At 34.6% G+C, this 20452-nt stretch overlaps 1 protein-coding gene across 8 annotated transcripts; it reads left to right on the top strand.

Moving 5' to 3' along the window:
* Positions 1-5665: 5665 nt before the first annotated feature.
* On the top strand, positions 5666-15663 carry LOC121215530 (protein FAM91A1). Of its 8 annotated transcripts, none has more exons than XR_005911436.1 (13): positions 5694-5868; positions 5970-6126; positions 6889-7006; positions 7743-7839; positions 8866-8972; positions 9628-9750; positions 9891-10044; positions 11139-11199; positions 11273-11655; positions 12373-14005; positions 14113-14514; positions 14977-15041; positions 15356-15663. XR_005911436.1 is itself a non-coding variant. In XM_041090271.1 (11 exons), the coding sequence occupies exons 2-11, from the start codon at positions 5999-6001 to the stop codon at positions 14357-14359; spliced, it is 3051 nt and encodes a 1016-aa protein (XP_040946205.1). In that variant the 5' UTR covers positions 5666-5868; positions 5970-5998; the 3' UTR covers positions 14360-15663. The 8 variants fall into 8 exon arrangements, 3 of the variants coding, with proteins under 3 accessions (XP_040946205.1, XP_040946206.1, XP_040946207.1); XR_005911438.1 differs by having other exon boundaries at positions 14962-15041; XR_005911434.1 differs by lacking the exon at positions 14977-15041.
* The last annotated feature ends 4789 nt before the right edge of the window (positions 15664-20452 follow it).

Below are 20452 nucleotides of genomic sequence, written 5' to 3'. Positions count from 1 at the left end.
TAAGTTTGATATTATTGAAAAAGCATGGAAATGATGGTAATGTAAAGTTTTTGTATATATGGTACTATGTTCTTGATATGTTAGTGAAGAGAAAATAAGAGAAAGTGATAAGAAATAGTGTAGAGAAAGAAAATAAGGGTGTTATAAACATGTTAATAAACATCTTGCACTAAAATGGTTTTGGACAGTAACAGTGGGCTCACTTTGAAAAATCACCATAAATTATGAAATTGAATTAGAGTATGAATAAAATATGGAATTAAAGATTATTGAGTCTAGTTTCTCATAAAAGAAACGGTGTAAGTAATGGAATTGTAAATTATGAGATATAATAAATTTTGTGAGACAAGGTCAGAATGAATTCGGGTTCCCCTGTTCTGACTTGGAAAAATCATTAAAAATTGTACAAAAATAGTTATGGGTTAAAATTTATATGTTTAAAATCCTTAATGAGTATATTTTCAATAGAAATAAATTGGAACATCATCCGAATTCTGAAAAAAGAGATAATTAATTTTTAGTGAAGAAGGGTCGGAATTGTCAGACAGTAGAACAAAGGTGACTTTAAGAATAAACTGTACTTATTGGCTAAACCAAAAATTCTGAAAATTTTATGGTAATAAGGTATGTGAGTCTAGTTTCAGGTAAAATTAGCAGATCCTAATTTGGAGTTCCGTAGCTCAAGATAAAAATAATTTAGTGGCTATGACTCAAATGGACATCTTTGAATAAATTTACAAGTAAATTGTGAAATCATAGATAATGTTACTTATAAGCATGTATTATAAATTAAGGATGTGGAATGGAGAGGAGGAGGAGGAAAATATATATATGAATATTCAGTTAGCATGGATAACTTGCACGTTTTAGACTCAAGGACTAAATTGAATAAAAGTAAAACTTTAAGGGTAAATTTGTAAAAAGTCAAAAAGTGACCAAATTGCATGAAATGAATTGTTTTGTTACTTAAATTTGTAAATGGAATGAAATATTAATTTAGATCAAGATTGGGTGAAAATTTGAGAAAAATAGAAAACTTCCAAAATATCCCTGAATTTTGGTATTTCTGCAATTTAGTCTGGTAAGTCGAATGAGCTATATTCTGTAATAATTTTAATTGAAGTGAATGCTATTTGGTAATGAAAATTATATATATGTGTGTATTATTATTGGAATTAAATTATTATTGGTAATATGTATAATTATTTGATACATTTAGCTGATTATCGGAAGCTAAATTGAGTTGGAAGCTTGTTGGAGATAGATCACAGTATCCATTGGTTCTATCGATAATTTTGGATGATTTGATTCTGGTTATAATGGCATGTATAAGTTAAATTGGTTAACATTAGCTCATTAATGTATTGATTTTGATTGGTTATAAATATGAATGCTAGATAAAAATGAAATGTCTGAAAATTAATTAGTAAACTCTGGTAATGCCTCGTACCCTATTTTGGTGTCGAATACGGTAAGGGGTGTTACACATAATGACCTCAAACCTGGCTAAATGCATAAATTTTGTTCTAAAAGGAATGTGTCATTTGCTGATAACATCGGTTGTGCGAGAGACATATTTCTATTTGGTAGCACTATTTCCAAAGCGAGCAGCGAGTTATAAAGACCAAATGCAGGGAGGCTATGTATAGTGCCGGAAGGTATTGCAAGAAATTGACAAGGAGAAGGTGCGGGCCAACACCATACACATAGTGTGTCCCGATCGCGACAACCTATGGTTTCCTGTGACAGATTTCGACAGATCGAACCAAGGTATTACCGGCGGGCAATATCGTGTACACCTGAGAAATAGGACTTGCGACTATGGGACGTTTGACGTACTTTGTTATCCATGTGCTCATGCAATTGCATCTTGTCAGAATCTCCGTTTAGATCCCATGAGCTATGTCGACGAAGTGTACAAAATAAAATACATGTAAAATGTGTGGAGACACGTATTCCCACCGGTCCTAGATGAACGTAAGTGGCCGTCTGTATTGCTTGCTCCGTTTAAGTTGTTACTGGATAGAGAATTATGTCGTAAACCAAAATGTCGACCTTACTCGAGAAGAATACGTGATAATATGAATATCTGAGAAAGAACGAACCAATAGAAGCTGTGCGGATGGTGTAGGAACCTAGGTCATACAATTCAAACATGTCCAAATCGAAATAGTTGATAATTGCTTAAATGAAACTATGTTGCATTATTTCTATTGCCTTATTCAAAAGAACTTCTATTTTATTAAATAGGACAAAATATAAAAATAATTTACTACTAAAATATTCAAAAAACTTTTATTTTATTAAATGAAACAATATAAAAATAGTTTGTACAAATATATTAAAAAATTTAATGTATGTGCCTATCAGAATTAGTGCCACATGGGGGTGGTCGACGGTTACGCGCTGGATTCCTTCTTGGTTCAGCTTTCGGCGGGGATTGTGGTTGTTCTGGTTGTGGGTGTTAGGAGGATGACCCACATTGATAGAATAAAGAATGCAGAGGTGTTTGCATCACCCACGGCGGAGGTGTTTGAATCTCATAAGGCGATGAGGATTGGAAATGAGATGAGCTCCTCGACGGAGCCTCGTGCGATCCCTCCTGTGATGATGACCTATATATCGTCGGTTGAGTCGGAGTTATCGGGAAAGGAGATGCACCGGGCCATGCATTCCAACTTGGCATCGAACTGGGAAAAGGAAACATATAAAGGTTAGAATACATATAATGGCTAGGATACGCACCTAACATAATCTGAAGGGGATGTAATGTGGGTGTTATCGCTTGAGGTGTTGGGCCTGGTGATTGTGTGGCCGCTGTTGATGGGCCCGTTCCGTCATTCCTTCTCCTTAGATTTAAAGGGCCCCGTTGTTCTCTTTCGACACGAATTTGCCGACACCTCTATTTTTTTGAGAGCAAATATGGCTTGCCATGGATCCTAAACCATGGCATGTAATCCGACTGTTAGTCTAATAGAAGTCGTATATCTTCAAGAGCGGTAGGTATTCCAACATAACTCGCCGAATGGTTCCACCTAATTAAATAAATTTTTAGCATAAAATTATATTTTAAATCTATGTAATAATTGTAAAATCTAATATAAATTTTACCTCGTTATGACTGAGAATGTATATGGGTGGTTCACTCGAGGACGTAAAAATGGAAAGCGAAACTGAGCCCATGATTGTAATAGTGATAGACAACCTCCGATTTTAGCTTTATTTGGTTTTGTCGCCCCGCACATCTCCTGGTACAATGTTGCCAACATGGCAGACCCCCAACTAAGTTCGCCAGCTGCTCTAAAATCAACGAGTTTCAGCAACCACCTCAGATGTATGAGGTTTCGTGACAAGTCCGGCATCAGATAACCTCCAATGATCTTAAGGATGTATGCCCGAGCATATCGTATTCTTTCTACTTCAGTCGAATCATTCCTTGACTTCGGGAATGTGTTTCGTAACCAGCCCATCTCGATCCGACCTCCGTAAATATTATCTGGAATCACACCCAAAAGATTGTAGCATATGGCTCCCCAATCAGCAAATTGAACAGACCCGGTGAGTATGGACTCATCCACCGGCAATCCCAATTGTAACTGCACGTCCTCCAAAGTGATGGTACACTCTCCACATGGAAGATGAAATGTGTGCATCTCGGGTCTCCACCTCTTTTTGAACGCGCTATGAGTTTCGGGTCCAACTTGCACCCTCGGCCTATATCAGCCACGGGCCAAAAACCCACTTCTCTCAAGTAATTTTCTCTCAACGATGATGGAGGACCAGACATATTACGAATATAACATTGTAACACCCGATATACAGGCTGTTATAAAAAATTATAAAATAAAAATTAATTAAAATTATATAAATGAAAAAAAATATTAAATAATATTCAAAAATTGAAACTAACCCTTACCATTTTCATTTGTTCGACGGAGATATGTTTATGATTGAAACGAATTAATTCCCCAGCCATTGTTAACATGATCAAACATTTTTGAAATTATAAAAAAATAATACTAATTTAGAAAAAAAAATAAAGGAAATAATTAATTAAAGAGAGCTTTGAGAAATTTAGGGAGAAATTTGAGAGCTTTTTTGAGAATTTTGGAAGAAATGTTTGTGTGAAAAAAATAGGAGGGGGTTTTTATATATATATTTTTGACCGTTAGACCCCAACGGTCAAAATTTTAAATGACCGTTGGGGGTCAAAAACACTGGCTAAAATACGTCCCTGAGGGAGCGATTTTGCCACGTCAACAAAGTACGTCCATGTCAACGTGTTTTGTGCTGACATGGCAAAATCGCTCCCTCAAGGACACGTTTTGCTGGAATTTCCCCCTAAAATGTTTTTACGTGAACGCGTTTTGGTGTTTTTGACTCATTCCAATAAGTAATGAAAAAAAGTGACCCATTTCCGTAAATAAAATAAAAAATGGGGCAAATTACACATAAAAGCCTTATTTTTTTAAAATTTACCGAAATGGGCCCGATATTTTATTATTTACGGGAATGGATCATTTTCCCCGAAATCGCGTCCACGTCAGCGCGATGTCAGGGGACGTGTCAGCAAATCACGTCCACGTTAGCGCGATTACTTATGTGGAAGCAAATCGCGTTTACGTGAACGCGATTTGCGCCGCACGTGAACAGTACCCACCGGTCAAAAAATTGACCATTTATGCTTTTTAGCTTGGAAAACTTTGAAAGGCCATAACTTTTGGCTCGGTTGTCCAATTGAGACGATTTTTTTTATTTCGAATAACTTTTCGAGATCTACGCACTGAAAAACTGCCGAAGGCGGTTTGCCACAATTTTCGTAAAAAAAAAAATCCTTTTTTACCTCTAAATTTTGATTTTTTCGGTTTAAAATTGAATTTTGAAACATTCAAATCATTATTTTCCTTATTTATTTGAAGTAAACACCGGATTTTTTTACAGAATTGTTGTATTATTTTTCTGATTTAACACGTGTATGGAATAGGTCCGATAAATTGTTAGAACGTAAGTAATAAAATTAAGATAATAACAGTATTTTTATAATATGTCAATTAATTAGTTTAGTTTAGTTGGTTAAGATGCTTGCTCTTTTCCCTTAGTACCTTGGTTCAAATCTTGTTGGTAATAATTTTGAATCTTTTTTGTAGTTGTTGCATTTATTTTTTTAATCAATTAAATCTTTAATATTACATTAATATATATTATTAGTACAATAGTATAGACGGATTGACAATTTGAGCTACAATATTATGAATATTAATTACAATACATAATTTGAGCTACATATTACAGTAATACATATTAGGGTAAAATACCAAAAAAGCCCTATTTTTTTAAAAATTTACCGAAATGGGCCCGGTATTTTATTATTTACCGGAATGAGCCATTTTCCTCGAAATCGCGTCCACGTCAGGGCGATGTGTCAGCAAATCGAGTCCTCGTAGGCGCGATTTGTGTCCACGTAAGCAAAGCGCTCTGACGTGGACGCGATTTGCTGACACGTCTCCTGACATCGTGCTGACGTGGATACGATTTCGGGAAAAATGACCCATTCCAGTAAATAATAAAATATCGAACCTATTTTAATAAATTTTCAAAAAATAGAGCTTTTTTTGATATTTTATCCTAAAAATGTACCTTTATCGGTGAAATGCTCATTTAATTTGACTATTTATTTTTCCAACTTCCAGTTTTGGACATTTACACGCAAAGGGGCCACAGTAGTAGCAGCAAATTCCAACATTTTTGCATTTCTGAATTTTCAATTGTTTAGATTTTAGATCTCCTTTTACCGCGAATTATCAAAACCCTAGCTGGATCCGCCATCGCCACCGTGACCACAGCTCCGTTTTATTCTCTCTCTTTCAGGTTCGATCCACGCTAATGCTCATTTTGTCCTGCGAAATTTATTTTGCCAACCATTTAGGCATTTACCATTACGCTAGCTTGATTGATTTATCTATGTGCAGAGGGGGAGGTGATCGAGTGATCTATAAAAATGCAACACATTCCGTCTACGGTCGAGGAACAGTTGTTTTTGAAAGCAATCAAGGAAGAAAGTCCGTGGGAGAATTTGCCTAAACGGCTTCAAGCCAATCTTAATTCTAAAGAAGAATGGCACAGAAAGTTAGTTTGGATTCTGATGCTCACTTTTTGTTTTATTTTATTTAATTTTTTAAAACTGCAGTTATTAGGATCATTTGGTTTTTAACTTTGAAGAAGTTCATTGTCTTGTTTTAGAGGACGGTTTAGGATCAATTTGACAAACAGAGCAGATTTTAACGGTTACTTTGAAGAGGAAATACTTATTTTATGCTTAATATATGGATATGCTTAAATGGGTTAGGTAACGGGGGCTTCTGTGAAATAGTTCAGTGAAGCTAAGTAGAAATTTGAGCAGGCATTGCTCTTCTATATACATTGCAAGAAAAACATAATTGCAACTCGCGCAGATTAGAACTTGTGCATCTATGGTTTGGTTAATTGCTTTTATAGATCTTCCGAGCATAAAGGTGTTACCATGTTAGTAAAGAACTTGTTTTGTAATATTCATCTGTAATTTGGATGCTTTCTGGTATTTCTTTAAATAAAATTAAATTGGTTTGGGATGCTGACATGAAGTACCTCTACAGAATCTTAATTCATTGCTGTTTTCTCAGTTTTCACTTTCTATTTTGCAAATATCACTTCATTTTCTTTGTTAAGCTTGGTTGTAATGGTTTTTGGTCAGTTCTAAAAAACATTTTTAGTTTTAGCCCCAGGTTGAGCTGAAGTGCATTCTTTTTTATCCTGATTAGTCTTTAAATGCTCATTTATTTATGTGCTTTTGGGATTAGTTTTCTATTGCTGGATCATACCCAATTTTTTTCTTTTCATAACTCCATTTAGGATCATTGAGCATTGTATCAAGAAAAGGCTCCAATGGAACACTTCTTTTGCTCGCAAAGTATGTAAAGAAGGCGAATATTATGAGGACATGATGCGTTACTTGCGAAGGAATCTAGCGGTTCGTGCTAAAGAATGTATTTCGAACTTTTTTATTTCACTTTGTATGATTTATTCGTTATGTTTTTGGAATTTTTTTTCATATGGTCAGTTATTCTTGTTTCTCAATGATAAAGGAATACGTTTTTCAACTCTTGGTTTCAATCTCGAATAAAATTACCCTTTTGAAGTAGAAGCAAAACTATCTGATGTGGTTTAGGGGAGAAAACTGCAGTAAATAAATGAAACAAATAGGAAATAAGATGGAACTCTAGAAAACTTAGGGTTATAGAAAACCTCAGTTTTTTCTATTAATTCGAAGAAAATAATAAGAATAATAATATGGCTGCAAATATTTTACAGCCTATTTATACTAAAACTCTAACAATCCTATTAACCTTCTAGCAGACTATTTAAACACTAAGAGTCCTATCCTAATCACATAGAGTCTTAACCCATTCACATAGCTCATTAAATATTTAATATAATACAAATATAAGTAAATAATTAAACTAATTTAGATGCTCCTGCATCACAATCGTAGCAAGAAACTGCCTTTTAGTGCATTAGAGCAATACTAGCTACATTTCTTGTCATGCCGAATGGGTTTCATTGCTTGACTGCTTGAATACGTAATAAAAACTATTTCCCTAAGTTGCAGTTTGTACAAGATGTTGCATGACTCTGTGGTTCAGAATTTCCCCCTGATACATTTCTAGTGGTTCTTTGCGGCTCACTTTTTGAATTTCTAATTGTAGTTATTCCCTTACCACCTTGCGGAGTATGTTTGCCGTGTCATGAGGGTCTCTCCTTTCCGATATTACTGTGATATGATATTTGAGGTTATGAAAAATGGTAATTGCTCCCTCCTATTTGGTTTTCTCCCACAACCTCCTTTTTATGTGGTGTATCATTGATAATGGACAAAAAGAAGTTTGGTTTTCAAAGATTTCATTTCATAATAAGCTTATCATGAAATTATTGAATCCCATTATTGAAGTGATAATTCCTAAATTCCTATATTCTTATAGTTTATGTAAGGATGGGTCTATTTTTATTGGCATAGAAGTTTATTATGTGCAAAAGACTGATCTCTAGGGTGCTAAGGGGGCAAGAGACAAGATGGTGCAACTGTAAAACTATCCTATATTGTTGTGTAATTGAGCTTTATTTACTAGGTAACTGGAAATTTATAGATAGCATCAACTGTTTAGTACAGATTTCTTGGGTGGTTGAAAGTTGAAACTCAAAGCCATGCACTGATTACTGATGAAACAGTAGCAACTTAAAATCTGGACATGAATTAATTGCTGGACAAAACGCTACTCATGATGAAATGATTGCTTGAAGAATTGATCAGCTAGAGATGATTTAAATAAATTACATATGTAGTTGTCTCTTCTCTTCTCTTTGCCTCCAATTTTTATCCTTGTAGAAAGTAGCACCTAATTAAGAATGATAGTGGCTATTAATTTGACCACATGTTTTTGACAGCTCTTGAAAGATTCCTTGTAATCTCAAAGAAGAAAAATATTAATATATGGCAGTTTGCAGTGTTGATTTATGCAATCTGTCTATAGGTTTCTTTTTAAATTAAATTATATATTTAAATTCGTGTCTAATATGTCAACCTTGATTTTTAGTGTATCGATTTACTATTTATAATATGTTTGATTTGTTCTTTTTGAAGTTTTATTTGATTGGTTGACCAATCCTATGGTATTGAGTGTTTACATTTTGTATTGTATACAAATATGTGTGCATTTGGGCCAATTTTGTGCAGCATTGACCTTTCAGCAATGGTTACTACTTTGTGGATCGATGTTGGCTTCATATTTAGATAGGTACTGACCATCGGCAGGCATTTCTTATTGTTGACAGAGCAACCTTATGACAGTATACCAAATTTCAGTGCTGCTGATGCCTTGAGACTTACTGGAATAGGAAGAAATGAATTTATTGATATCATGAACAAATGCCGGTCTAAGGTACTTGATCAGATTTTTTTTCTTACCAATTAATGTGTTTAACAGTGTTCCAGTGAGCACCATTGTGATTGTTTCTGCTTTTCCTTGCTCCTTTATCATATGCATGCATAAGTGATCCAAGTCAAATTGCATGCACGGATACAATGATTAATTCTCATCATAAAGCTTTGATAATTGGCAGTTGTAACATGAGTCATTCTTTATTCTTCTTTTTGTAGGCAGATTTGCAAATAAATTTTTTTGGGCTGCATTGTTTCATTAACTTTATGTTTAAAGCAAAACTAGATTAAAGAATAGAACTTGAACCTCTTTCATTACTCTTTACTTGAAAGCAACTGAGGCAATAATAACATTATCTTAAGCAGTGAACTGCTGCCTGATTAAGTAAAAAATAGAGTTGTTCTGCAAACTGTTCAAGCTCCAATAATTCCCCTGTATATTTGGTTGTAGTTACGTTTGATTAACTTTTCATTATTTTGGTCAAGTTGAGAGAAACCATTCTAATAGAAAAAATAATTTAAGTTGCTTATGTTTACCTTGTAAACTCTTGATGGTACCATTTCCTCCACATTATGCAAACTGATCATACTTATAAATCCAGTATAGTACCTTTGTTATCATCTTACCTATTGTTTACCTCTCTGGAGCTATCCAGAAAATTATGTGGAAGCTCAACAAGTCGATTGCAAAAGAGTTGTTACCTACCCAACCTGTGGACTTCCAAATTGAACCTTGGTGGGGAATTTGTCTTGTTAACTTTACTCTAGAAGAGTTTAAGGTAAGGTTTCTGACGACCCTTTGTCTTATTATCTAAAGAGTGTCATTAGATTAGCTCGATATTGTACCCTGTTCAGATGCTTCTACTTGTCTTTTTCTTGGTATAATTTGCATCCTCACAGTTCTTTGTTTCTTGTATAGAAACTTTCAGAAGAAGAAATGGCAACAATAGATAAAATCTGCAAAGAAGAAGCTAATGCATTTATCCTGTTTGATCCTGACATTGTAAAAGGTCTTTATCGACGGGGGTTGGTCTATTTTGATGTTCCTGTCTATCCAGATGACCGGTTTAAAGGTTAGCTTTTTGCTTTAAGACTTTCTTATAAACTAGAAACTCTAAATTCATTGATCTTTACCTCTTCACTAAACTAATCAAAATTTCCCCGTGCTTTCTGCTGCAACCAGTAAAAATAGATTTACTCTTCTGCTAATTTCTCAAAGTTTATCATTTATGCATGAGCATTAGTAACATACATGAGTATTTTCTTTTTGAATTAATATTCTCTGAAGCATGGAGTAGGTGACTGACCATTGAAGTTGGCTTTTCTTTTACAATCACAAACTATTTACATCAATTGTGAGAATCTTCTTCCTGTCCCAAAAAAAAAAAAAAAAAAAAACTTCTCTTCTTTGAAACTGCACTTGGTTCAGGAAGATATACTTAGTGCCATTACTCCTTGTCTTTATAATTTAGGATTGCTCTGACAAGTCCGTTTATCACCTTTTTCCCCAACAGTTTTCATTTGATGTTAAAATCTCTTCGTGTTTGGTTTTCATACTGGTATCTTTGTGAGTGTTAGCTGGTGCTAACACTGAAGTATGCATTGTTTGGGCCAGAAGAACTGAAGTATACTCAGTACTCTGCCTTATTTTATTGATTGACCTTATCGAAAAGGAATATCCTACCTAACTTTCAGGTTAAATTCTACTCCCCCCCCCCAAAAAAAAAAAAAAAATTGCACAAGCAGAGCAGTCCTCATGTGCTTGTTCCCCCTTCTTCCTTAATCTTTACCATGGCAAGTATTTTTGAGATAATAAAGAATTTCTATTGGAATAGAAAGAAGGAAGAAGAAGAAAGAGACACCCTTGGCAAACCCTAACCACTTGAAAATTCATTTCCATATGTACTTCCATTCTGAGTCAATAGATAGATTATTTGACACATACTATTGCAGGATTAGCAGTGTTCATTTTTAATCTCTTTTTCTTTAAGATGCTCTGTCTAGTTAGTTGTTTACATAGCAAGCTCTCTAGTGTTTATTTTTTATGGATCTTCCTGTCGCTTAAATGTGTTCTGAATTTGGTGATTGAATGATAAGGTACTTGACCACCTCTGTTTGAGTCCTTTTTGGGTTTGTAAATCAAGTTATTAATACTATTTTAATTCAGTTTCTAAGCTAGAAGGATTCATTTCAAACAAGGAGCAGTCCTATGAGGATCCTATTGAGGAGTAAGTTATATTTTCAATGTCCGTTATTAGCAGTGTAACTTGGAATTTTAATGCTAGTAACTGCACTCGTCAGGTTGCTCTATGCAGTTTTTGTTGTATCAAGTGAGAATGCTACTGTTGCTGAACTGGCATCAACCTTACAAGCGGATCTTAGTCAACTGCAGGCTGCTGCATCTTTTGTTTGTCGCTTGGGATGGGCTACAAAAGTAATTGATCCTTCATCTGTGCTTCAAGAAAATACAAGCGTACCTCCCCATGGTGTCAGCCTTGCAGATGAAGAAGAAACTTCTCACCGTAGTTCAACCTCTGCAAATGTGTCCACCGATGGTGAGGCTGCTCAACAAGGAGATGTTTGGGGGACAGAAAACCACGGGCCTCGTTCTAGCGATACTAGGGTTGCTTTTGTTGTTGATGCTAATATAACATCTTATCTTATGATGGGCTCTGTTTCACCAGGTTAGTTTCTTTTTTCTCTTTACTCTTTTGAATGTCTAGTTTATATGTCCCAGTCCCAGATATAATTTTTCTATTGGACATCCTAACCATAAATGCAGACTAAGAATGTTCTAAATAAACTCAATTTTCTAACCTTTATTGAAGGATTATTGTATTTATTTATTTTTTGTTTTAAACGGCCCATCATCTATCTAGAGTAGAGAAGGTGCTCCAAGATAGGCCAAAAGAAACTAACTGTTATTCCATAGTGGTAGCATTAGGGGGAAGGAACTAGACATACTCCAGTGATTCTAGTTTGCACTGAAAATAAAACAGCCCAACATCTAGAGTAGAGAAGGTAATCCAAGGTAGGGCGGGAGGCACTACTGTTAATCCATGGCTTGGCATTAAGGGGGATGAATTGACATATTCCAGTAATTCTAGTTTGCCTGTGATGATGTTTATTGAAACTAGTTTTCCTTTTTTAAATAACCCAACATCTATTTAGAGTAGAGAAGGTGCTCCAAGCTAGGCCAAGAGGAACTAACTGTTATTCCATGGTGATGGCATTAGGGGGGAGGAATGGACACATTCCTGTTATTCTAGTTTTTATGCGATGATGATTAGACAAGTTACAGTATTTGTCTTTTATGTTTTTTAGTCATTCTAGATTGAATATGCTTACTGTTTCCTCTTCTTTGACGTAATTTGTATGCCCTCTTACTGGGTTTTTTGCAGGATTGAAATCTCACGCTGTGACGCTATATGAAGCTGGGAAATTAGGCCATGCTAGCATCGCGGATCTTTGCAAAGACTTGAGCACATTGGAGGGAGCAAAATTTGAGGGGGAGTTGCAGGAATTTGCTAACCATGCATTTAGTCTTCGTTGTGTCCTGGAGTGTCTACTATCAGGTGGTGTTGCCACTGATAATAGATTTGTGAAAATGGCTGATAGAATGGGAGTGTCAGCTTCAGGTTATGATGAGTCTACCATGATAGTCGACACTTCACTGATGGATGTATCAGATCAATCTGCTGCTAATGAAACTGAAGTAAACATTAACGGTACCGATAATTTAGAATCATCACAGGAAGATTCTGTTCTGGATGACTCTGTTGTACCTGAAACTGCTGGTGATGACAGATCTGTTACCATATCAGAAGATGGCAAGCCCTCGAGTGAGGTTTCCAAGTCAGATCAGAATGTCCAGAATGATGAGAAAATGATACGGATGGAAGTGACTGACATGGGAAAAGGAACTTTCAGGAAGAAAAAGAAATACCGATTGGATATCCTCCGCTGTGAAAGCTTGGCTGCTTTGCCAAAGGCAACCTTAGATCGGTTATTTCTTCGTGACTATGATATTATTGTGTCTATGATTCCTCTTCCACATTCATCTGTTCTTCCTGGACGAACAGGTCCTATTCATTTTGGTCCTCCCTCTCACTCATCTATGACACCATGGATGAAATTGGTGCTATATTCAACGGTGGCCAGTGGACCCGTATCAGTTGTTCTGATGAAAGGACAATGTCTACGCTTGTTGCCTGCACCATTAGCTGGTTGTGAGAAAGCCCTTGTATGGTCTTGGGATGATTCAACAATTGGAGGCTTAGGTGGAAAGTTTGAAGGAAATTTAGTTAAGGGAAGCGTACTTTTACACTGTTTGAATTCTCTTCTCAAATATTCTGCTGTTATAGTGCAGCCCTTCAGCAGATATGATCTTGATGGTTCTGGAAAAGTTGTTACACTTGACATACCCTTGCCCCTTAAGAATTCTGATGGTTCAGTTGCTCATGTGAGGGATGAGCTAGGACTATGTGTGGTGGAACGTTCAAAATTAAATGATCTATTAACTAATTTGGCTGACCAGATACAGTTGTGGACAGTCGGTTACATTCGAGTGCTAAGACTATTTAAAGAAAGAGATATGGATCATTTTGGCCCGGATAAAGAGATATATGAATGGGTTCCATTGACTGTTGAATTTGGGATGCCACTTTTCAACCCTAAGTTATGCAAGAGTATATGTGAAAGGATTGTCTCGTCTGAGTTACTTCAATCAGACTCACTTACTGAGCATCATGATTCAATGCAAAGCATACGTAGAATGTTGCGTGAGGTTTGTGCAGAGTATCAGGCAACAGGTCTTGCGGCAAAACTTTTGTACCAAAAGGAGCAGCAAAAGGATCATCCGAAGGACACAAAACAATCAAAGAAACTCATGAACTATGCTAGTGGGAAGTGGAACCCACTGCTAGATCCTTCTTCTCCCATTTCTGGAATGTCTAGTGAGCGTCAAAGATTAAAACTTGCCAGTCGCCAGCGTTGTCGGACTGAAGTTTTGAGCTTTGATGGTAGCATTCTTAGGTCTGCCAAATCAGTCTACTTGCCTTTTTTTTCTGTTGTAATATTTTATTCTCATTTTAGTTTTTGGTTGTGCATTCTTTATTCATATTGTTAAATGATATTTGCAGAGCATATGCCCTAGCCCCTGCATATGAAGTTGCCACAAGACCTGTTGAAGATTCCACCTCAGCAACCACAACAAAAGTTGATTCTGATGAAACTGACAGCAACGAAGTAATCCTTCCTGGCGTGAACCTTATTTTTGATGGTGCTGAGTTGCATCCCTTTGATATAGCTGCTTGCCTGCAGGCTCGCCAGCCAATTTCCTTAATCGCAGAGGCAGCTGCAGCCTCCTCATCTTTTGCAGTTAAATAGGTCTTATGAATATGAGAAGTGTGGATTGAATATCTTGTCGGTATATTGACAAATGGAAGTTATTTTGTCCTTCATACTGCATTATTCTGGTTATCGCTTCATCTGCGTCATCTTTGATATCATTCTATGGATCTGAGCTGGCAGTTCAATCTAAGGTAATATCATGGTCTTTTTCCCCTTGATAACATCATACATATTTGTTTCATTGCTTTCATATGTTTCTAGTTATATTTTCAATTATCTGGTACAATATTAGCAGCCCCTTAGCTGTCTGAGGACTGCTATTGGTTTGGTGTAGAATGCGAAGCAGCTAATTGAGGGTTAACTCGTTACCTTGTAGTATCTACAGGGCTTCATTATAATAGTTTATATATTTAGGGTTTATTTGGTATTTTAAATTTATATCAGGGTTTAGGATCTTAGTTTTTATGTCTTGTTTTGAGTTCAATTCTTTTAGGATGAGCAATGACTTGCATGGAATCTTACATAAATCAATTAACTCTTTCTACCGTGATAGGGAATATAATATTTTAGCGCTGTTGCTATTGTCAACTTTTTGATGCTTAGATTTCAAATTTAAAACTGTGCCCCATCTGCTTCAGTTGATGTTATTGTAGGGCAGGGTAGTGTTATAAAGCCAATGAGGCCCTGGCTTAGTAGCAATGAAGAGGCCTTCCCAAACGTGAGATTCCAAGTTCAAATTACAATTCAAATTTATTCTGGTGAATTAATTGTTGAGTTAATTATTCAATTTAGTGCTTAAATCATATATTCTAATAGTTGTAACTTAAAAAAAAACCCACCCTTAAAGAGTGGCTGTTCGAAGGTAAAGGAACCCTAGGTATGAAGTTTAGGTATATTTCCTTTATACAAGTTTTCCCCATTTCCTTGACTATGAATCCTAGTGGCAGTTCGTAGCTGTTGCTGCCCTACATCAATGAAATAAGATCCAACAAGTGCCTGATTATTATTTTATGTTTACTGGCATAAATGCAGATACTAAATCTACATTGCTTGAAGGCTGCTTCCAGATTGCTTTTTTTTTTTGGGGGGGGGGGGTTAAGTGCATGTATTGTGAAAGAAAAGAGAATGCTTGTTTGTGATATGTGAGTTGATTACTTAAATGTAAACCCCTTTTTTATTGTTGCTTATTGGGTGCAGTAAGAGATAGAAACTATATTTTACATGATATACTTTACTTATATAAATATAGGAATACAATATAAGTTTGTTTTCTGTATTGAGAATTGTAAACAGTTTCAGTTTTCTGTCAGTTAATACATTTCAATATTTTTATTTCAAAATTCTCTCTTGCTTCGAACTATATATATCTCACGCTGAATCTTTCTTTTCTTTTTAATTTTTTCTCTGTTTTAGATGTGTGAATATTTTCTTTTAAAAAGGAAAATGCATTTTCTTCTTTCTTTCTTTCTTTTTTTTATGCTTTGGTTTTTTATGGTTTAAGTTTTGTGTTGCGAATTTCCAGAAGAAAATTTAAGAAAAGAGAGAAATTTCAAAAGGGAACAAGAAGAAGAATAGTGAATTCTCCAATTTCATAACTGTCTCATCGTCCTTGTTCTCCACCTACTAAATGAGAGAATAACAACCCTTAACAGCCTGGCAACGGTTACTTAAAATGGTGCGCTTTGTGCGAACAAACTAAACCAGAACGTGCCGTTTCATTAAACGATTCCAACCCATCCCTTAACGAAGCGTTTCGTTATTACAATTAAAACAAAAATTAAATTGAATAATGAGCATAACAGCCATGCAAAACCATGCAACCCACGTAAGTAACAGGAGCAAAAATGATCCATAACAAGTATCCCCCCTCGGAAGAAGATCCTTGTCCTCAAGGACCAAAGTGCGGATAACGGCGGAGAAGATCATTCCAATCCTTCCAGCTCGCATCTTTGTGAAAGTGTCTACCCATGCCACAAGAACTTCAGTAGCAACAACATTACCCCTTTTGATCATCCGTCGATCCAAAATTCAAACTGGTTCCTTGAGGAGGGAACCATCAGCATGAGTGATTGGAAGAAGGGACAAGGTCACCGCAGTTCCAACATGTTTCTTGAGTTGGGAGACGTGGAAGGTAGAATGAATTCGAGCAGTGACAGGTAAGGTTAACTTGTAAGCAACAGTGCCAACATGAGCTTCCATTGGAAAGGGTCCAAAATAGGGAGGACTCAGCTTCTGATTCTTAAAACGTTTTAACGAGTGCTGGCGATAGGGCTACAGTTTCACATATACCAAGTCACCAACAGCAAATTCATGGTCGGAACGTTTCTGATCAGCAATCTATTTCATTTGATCTTGTGTGCACTTTAAATGAAAACGAAGGAGCTCATGAATACCCTCTCTGTTCAAAAGGCACTTATCCTGTAACAGCCCGATTTTGGGTCTAGTCGGAACAGTGGTTTCGAGACCACAAATTCGACGAGGAAAAAAATGTAATGGCCTGAATTTTCAAAGGTGTCGGAATGGTGATTCGAGATCACTAAATTCGACAAATGAGTAGAAAATATTATTAATTTAGTGAGTATAAGTTAAATGTGAAGTTAGGAAAAATTTTGAAATAGTGAATAGTGCACTAGAAATAAATATTAAAATAATTAGAATAAAAAACGAGGTATTGAGACCTCAGAGATTTTAAACCGAGCCATAAATATTTTTATAAATATTTATGGAGTGTTAAAAAGTTAGTATTAAAGTTTCGTCAAGAAATTTTAAAGTTCTGATAATTAATTGAACAAAAAGTACTAAATTGTAACAAATGCAAAATTATAGGAAATGATTATATAGCTTAAATGATAAAAGGAAGTGGGCTTAAAAGGTAAATAGACCCAAGGTCTATTTGGGCTGGATGGCAAAGGCAGAAAATCAGGAGAATTAAGGGCAAAATTGGAATATTGCAAAATTTACTTAATAAAGTTAGGACCAAAGTGGAATTATCTAGATTTTTCTTCATTTTTCTGCATTCTCATCAGCTAAAACACCATGGAAGGGTTTCTTCAAGCTGGTTCTTCATATTTTTACTGCAATTAAGTTCAATTCTTGATCATTTCTTGAAATTTTTGTATTTTTATGACTTTTACAACTAGACCCACTTGTTGAATTCATTAGTTTTTGATTTTATAAAAGAAGTTGAAAGTTGATATGAATATGTGCTGGAAGTATATGATGATTTAGCATGAAATTAGAGTTTTAAATTGTTCATATGCTGATTTTATTGAAAGAATTGAATAGAAAGTGAATGTTTGGGACCTAATAGTAAAAGAGTTTGAAGTTAGAGCTATATGTGGAAATTCTGAATTTCAATAGTTGTGAAATAATTTATAATGTCTAGGTAAAGTATTAATTGAGAGAATTAGATCAATTGAGGGGTTAATTGAGAAAGGACTGAATTGTATAAACTGTGAAATTTGGGGCAAAATGGAAATCAACATTTTGCACTAAAACAGTTTTGGACAGCAGCAGTAGTCTAATTTTGAAAAATCACCAAAAATTGTATAGATTGAATTAGAGGATTAATAAAATATGAAATTAAAGCTTATTGAGTCTAGTTTCTTATAAAAGAAACGGAGTAGGCAATGGAATTGTAAATCATGAGATATAATGAATTTTGTGAGATAAGGTCAGAATGAATTCGGGTTCCCCTGTTCTGACTTTGGAAAATCATTAAAAATTGTACAAAAATTATTATGAGTTATAATTTATATGGTTAGAATCTTTAATGAGTCTATTTTCATAAGAAATAAACGGAAACATCATCTGAATTCTGTACAGTGAGACAATTAATTTTTAGTGAAGAGCGGTCGGAACTGTCAGACAGCGAAATATGGGAAACTTTAAAGAATAAACTGTACTATTTTGCTAAACCAAAAATTATGAAATTTCTATGGTAAGAAGATATGTGAATCTAGTTTCGGGAAAAATTTATGGATCTTAATTTGGAGCTCTGTAGCTCCAGATAAAAATAATTTAGTGACTCTGACTCAGATAAACAACTTTGAATATACATGTGAGTGAATAGTGAAAATTATAGTTAATGATGTTTAAGTGCATTATACACATTAAGGATGTGGAATGGAGAGGAGGAGGAGGAAAATTGAGAAATGTATGAATGATTTGTGTATAATTGGTCATATGCTTGATTATAATTGATAAACGATAAAATAGAAATGATGCTTATATTTGTGCATTATTGGACATGGTTTAAGCTCATGTGTGAAAATAAAGTTTCATAGTACGTGTGAATAGTATATTTGGTATATGATTGGGCATGAAGTAATGTCATGAATGGTTTATGAATTAACATCTGTTGGTAAATGTGGCACATTAATAAATGTTGTGCTCATCCATACTTATAATGCTTATGTTATATGTGTATTTGGCTAGCATATTTGGTATACATGCTTAGGCTTTGGCCAAGTAGTGGCTGAATTATGTCACGTTAAATTTATAAGTTATGCATTGAAATGTGATTATTGAATAGAAATTGAAATGGTTTGAATTGAATTATTGAATTAAACTGGAATATTGAAATTGGTGATTGATATGGATTTTATTGGAATTGAAACTGAGAAAGTGGAAATTGATATCTGAGACTGATACTGAACTGAATTACGGAATACTGAATATTGTTATTTATACTGCATTGAACTGTGAAAATACTGAAATAATGAATTACTGCAATACTGTGAAACTGATTGAAATAAGAAATTATAATTGATACTGAACTAAGATGGAAATTTATACTGGAAAGTGAATTAAATACCCTATTAACTAGTCGGGCTAGTCGGATATAGTTGGCATGCCATAGGATATGGAAGAGTACGGGGTATTTGCCGGCTTACTGATTAGGCACTTATGTGCCGACTACTGTTACTGTTACTGATTCGGCACTTTGTGTGTCGAATACTGTTACTGTTACTGTTACCAACTCGGCACTTTGTGTGTCGAATACTGTTACCGACTCGGCACTTTGTGTGTCGAATACTGTTACCGTTACTGTTACAGATTCAGCACTTTGTGTGTTGAATACTGTTACTGCTACCGTTACTGATTACTGTATACTGGTGTGTTTGGTTGGAATCCGTGTATCCGTCGAGTCCGAGTCAAGTTAATAGGGGCAAATGAAATAAAGTTACAGATAAAACTAAATCTGAATGATAAGACATATGTGAAAAGTGAAATTTGAAATAAAGAAATAAGAATGATAGTTATATATAATTAGTTGATAATATTAAAAGATTGAATTGTTTATTAGTAGTGATAATTGTAATGAAAAGTATGTGTGTGATTTAATGTCACATAATGATAAATTTTATGAAATAGATTTTGATAATATAAAATGATGTAAAAATGAGAAGTGAAAATGAAATAATTTGAAATAGTGAAATAATATTTGAATTTAATTGAATACAAGTTATTGAAAAATATTTATGGATTTAATGTATAAATTGAGTGTTAAAAGATTATAAGTGTAAAATTGATTATAACTGAGCGAATCGAATTGAAAGATAGTTATTATTATTAATGTTGTTGAAACAAGTTTATTTTTATTAAATGTTTATTGAAAGATTAATGATATAAATTGATGATGGATAAATTATTAAAATGGAATGGGAAATTGAAATGAATGTGAAATAATTACTGAAAAACTAATGTTGTAAGGTTTAGATATGAAATAGAATAAGTTATTGAATTGAGAATTTCATAAATGTGTTAATGAATGGTATAGTCAATAAACATTGAATTAAATGGTAATTACGTATTAGTGTTAAACTTAGTGGCATTGAATTGTACGTGAATTAAATGGAAAATTGCTAGTGATATGATTTAAATTATGAGCATGAGAAATTGCAAATTGAATGAAATGGAAATGAAACATTGACTTGCATGAGTATGTATCGGGTCTCATAGGCCATATTTATTAAGATTATAATATTTTGAGGATATATTGTGAAAAGTTATAAAATCATGTTAATAATTTTGAAGTTTTCAATTTAGATGAAATTTTATAACTCGGTTAAATACATTTACAAGTGTATGTGTTCTGGTAATGCCTCGTACCCTATTCCGGTGTTG

The sequence above is a fragment of the Gossypium hirsutum genome, chromosome D03, assembly GCF_007990345.1.
Source record: "Gossypium hirsutum isolate 1008001.06 chromosome D03, Gossypium_hirsutum_v2.1, whole genome shotgun sequence".
Taxonomy (NCBI): domain Eukaryota; kingdom Viridiplantae; phylum Streptophyta; class Magnoliopsida; order Malvales; family Malvaceae; genus Gossypium; species Gossypium hirsutum.
The sequence above is the reverse complement of the archived record's forward strand: the minus strand, read 5'-3'. Positions and strand labels throughout refer to the sequence as shown.

Bases quoted from the DNA above. Each gene is read 5' to 3' on its own strand.
- LOC121215530 (XM_041090271.1), top strand. From the start codon at position 5,999: ATGCAACACATTCCGTCTACGGTCGAGGAACAGTTGTTTTTGAAAGCA. The intron at 8,973-9,627 runs GTACTTGATCAG...GGAGCTATCCAG, and splicing joins TGAACAAATGCCGGTCTAAG to AAAATTATGTGGAAGCTCAA. The intron at 11,656-12,372 runs GTTAGTTTCTTT...GGTTTTTTGCAG, and splicing joins GATGGGCTCTGTTTCACCAG to GATTGAAATCTCACGCTGTG.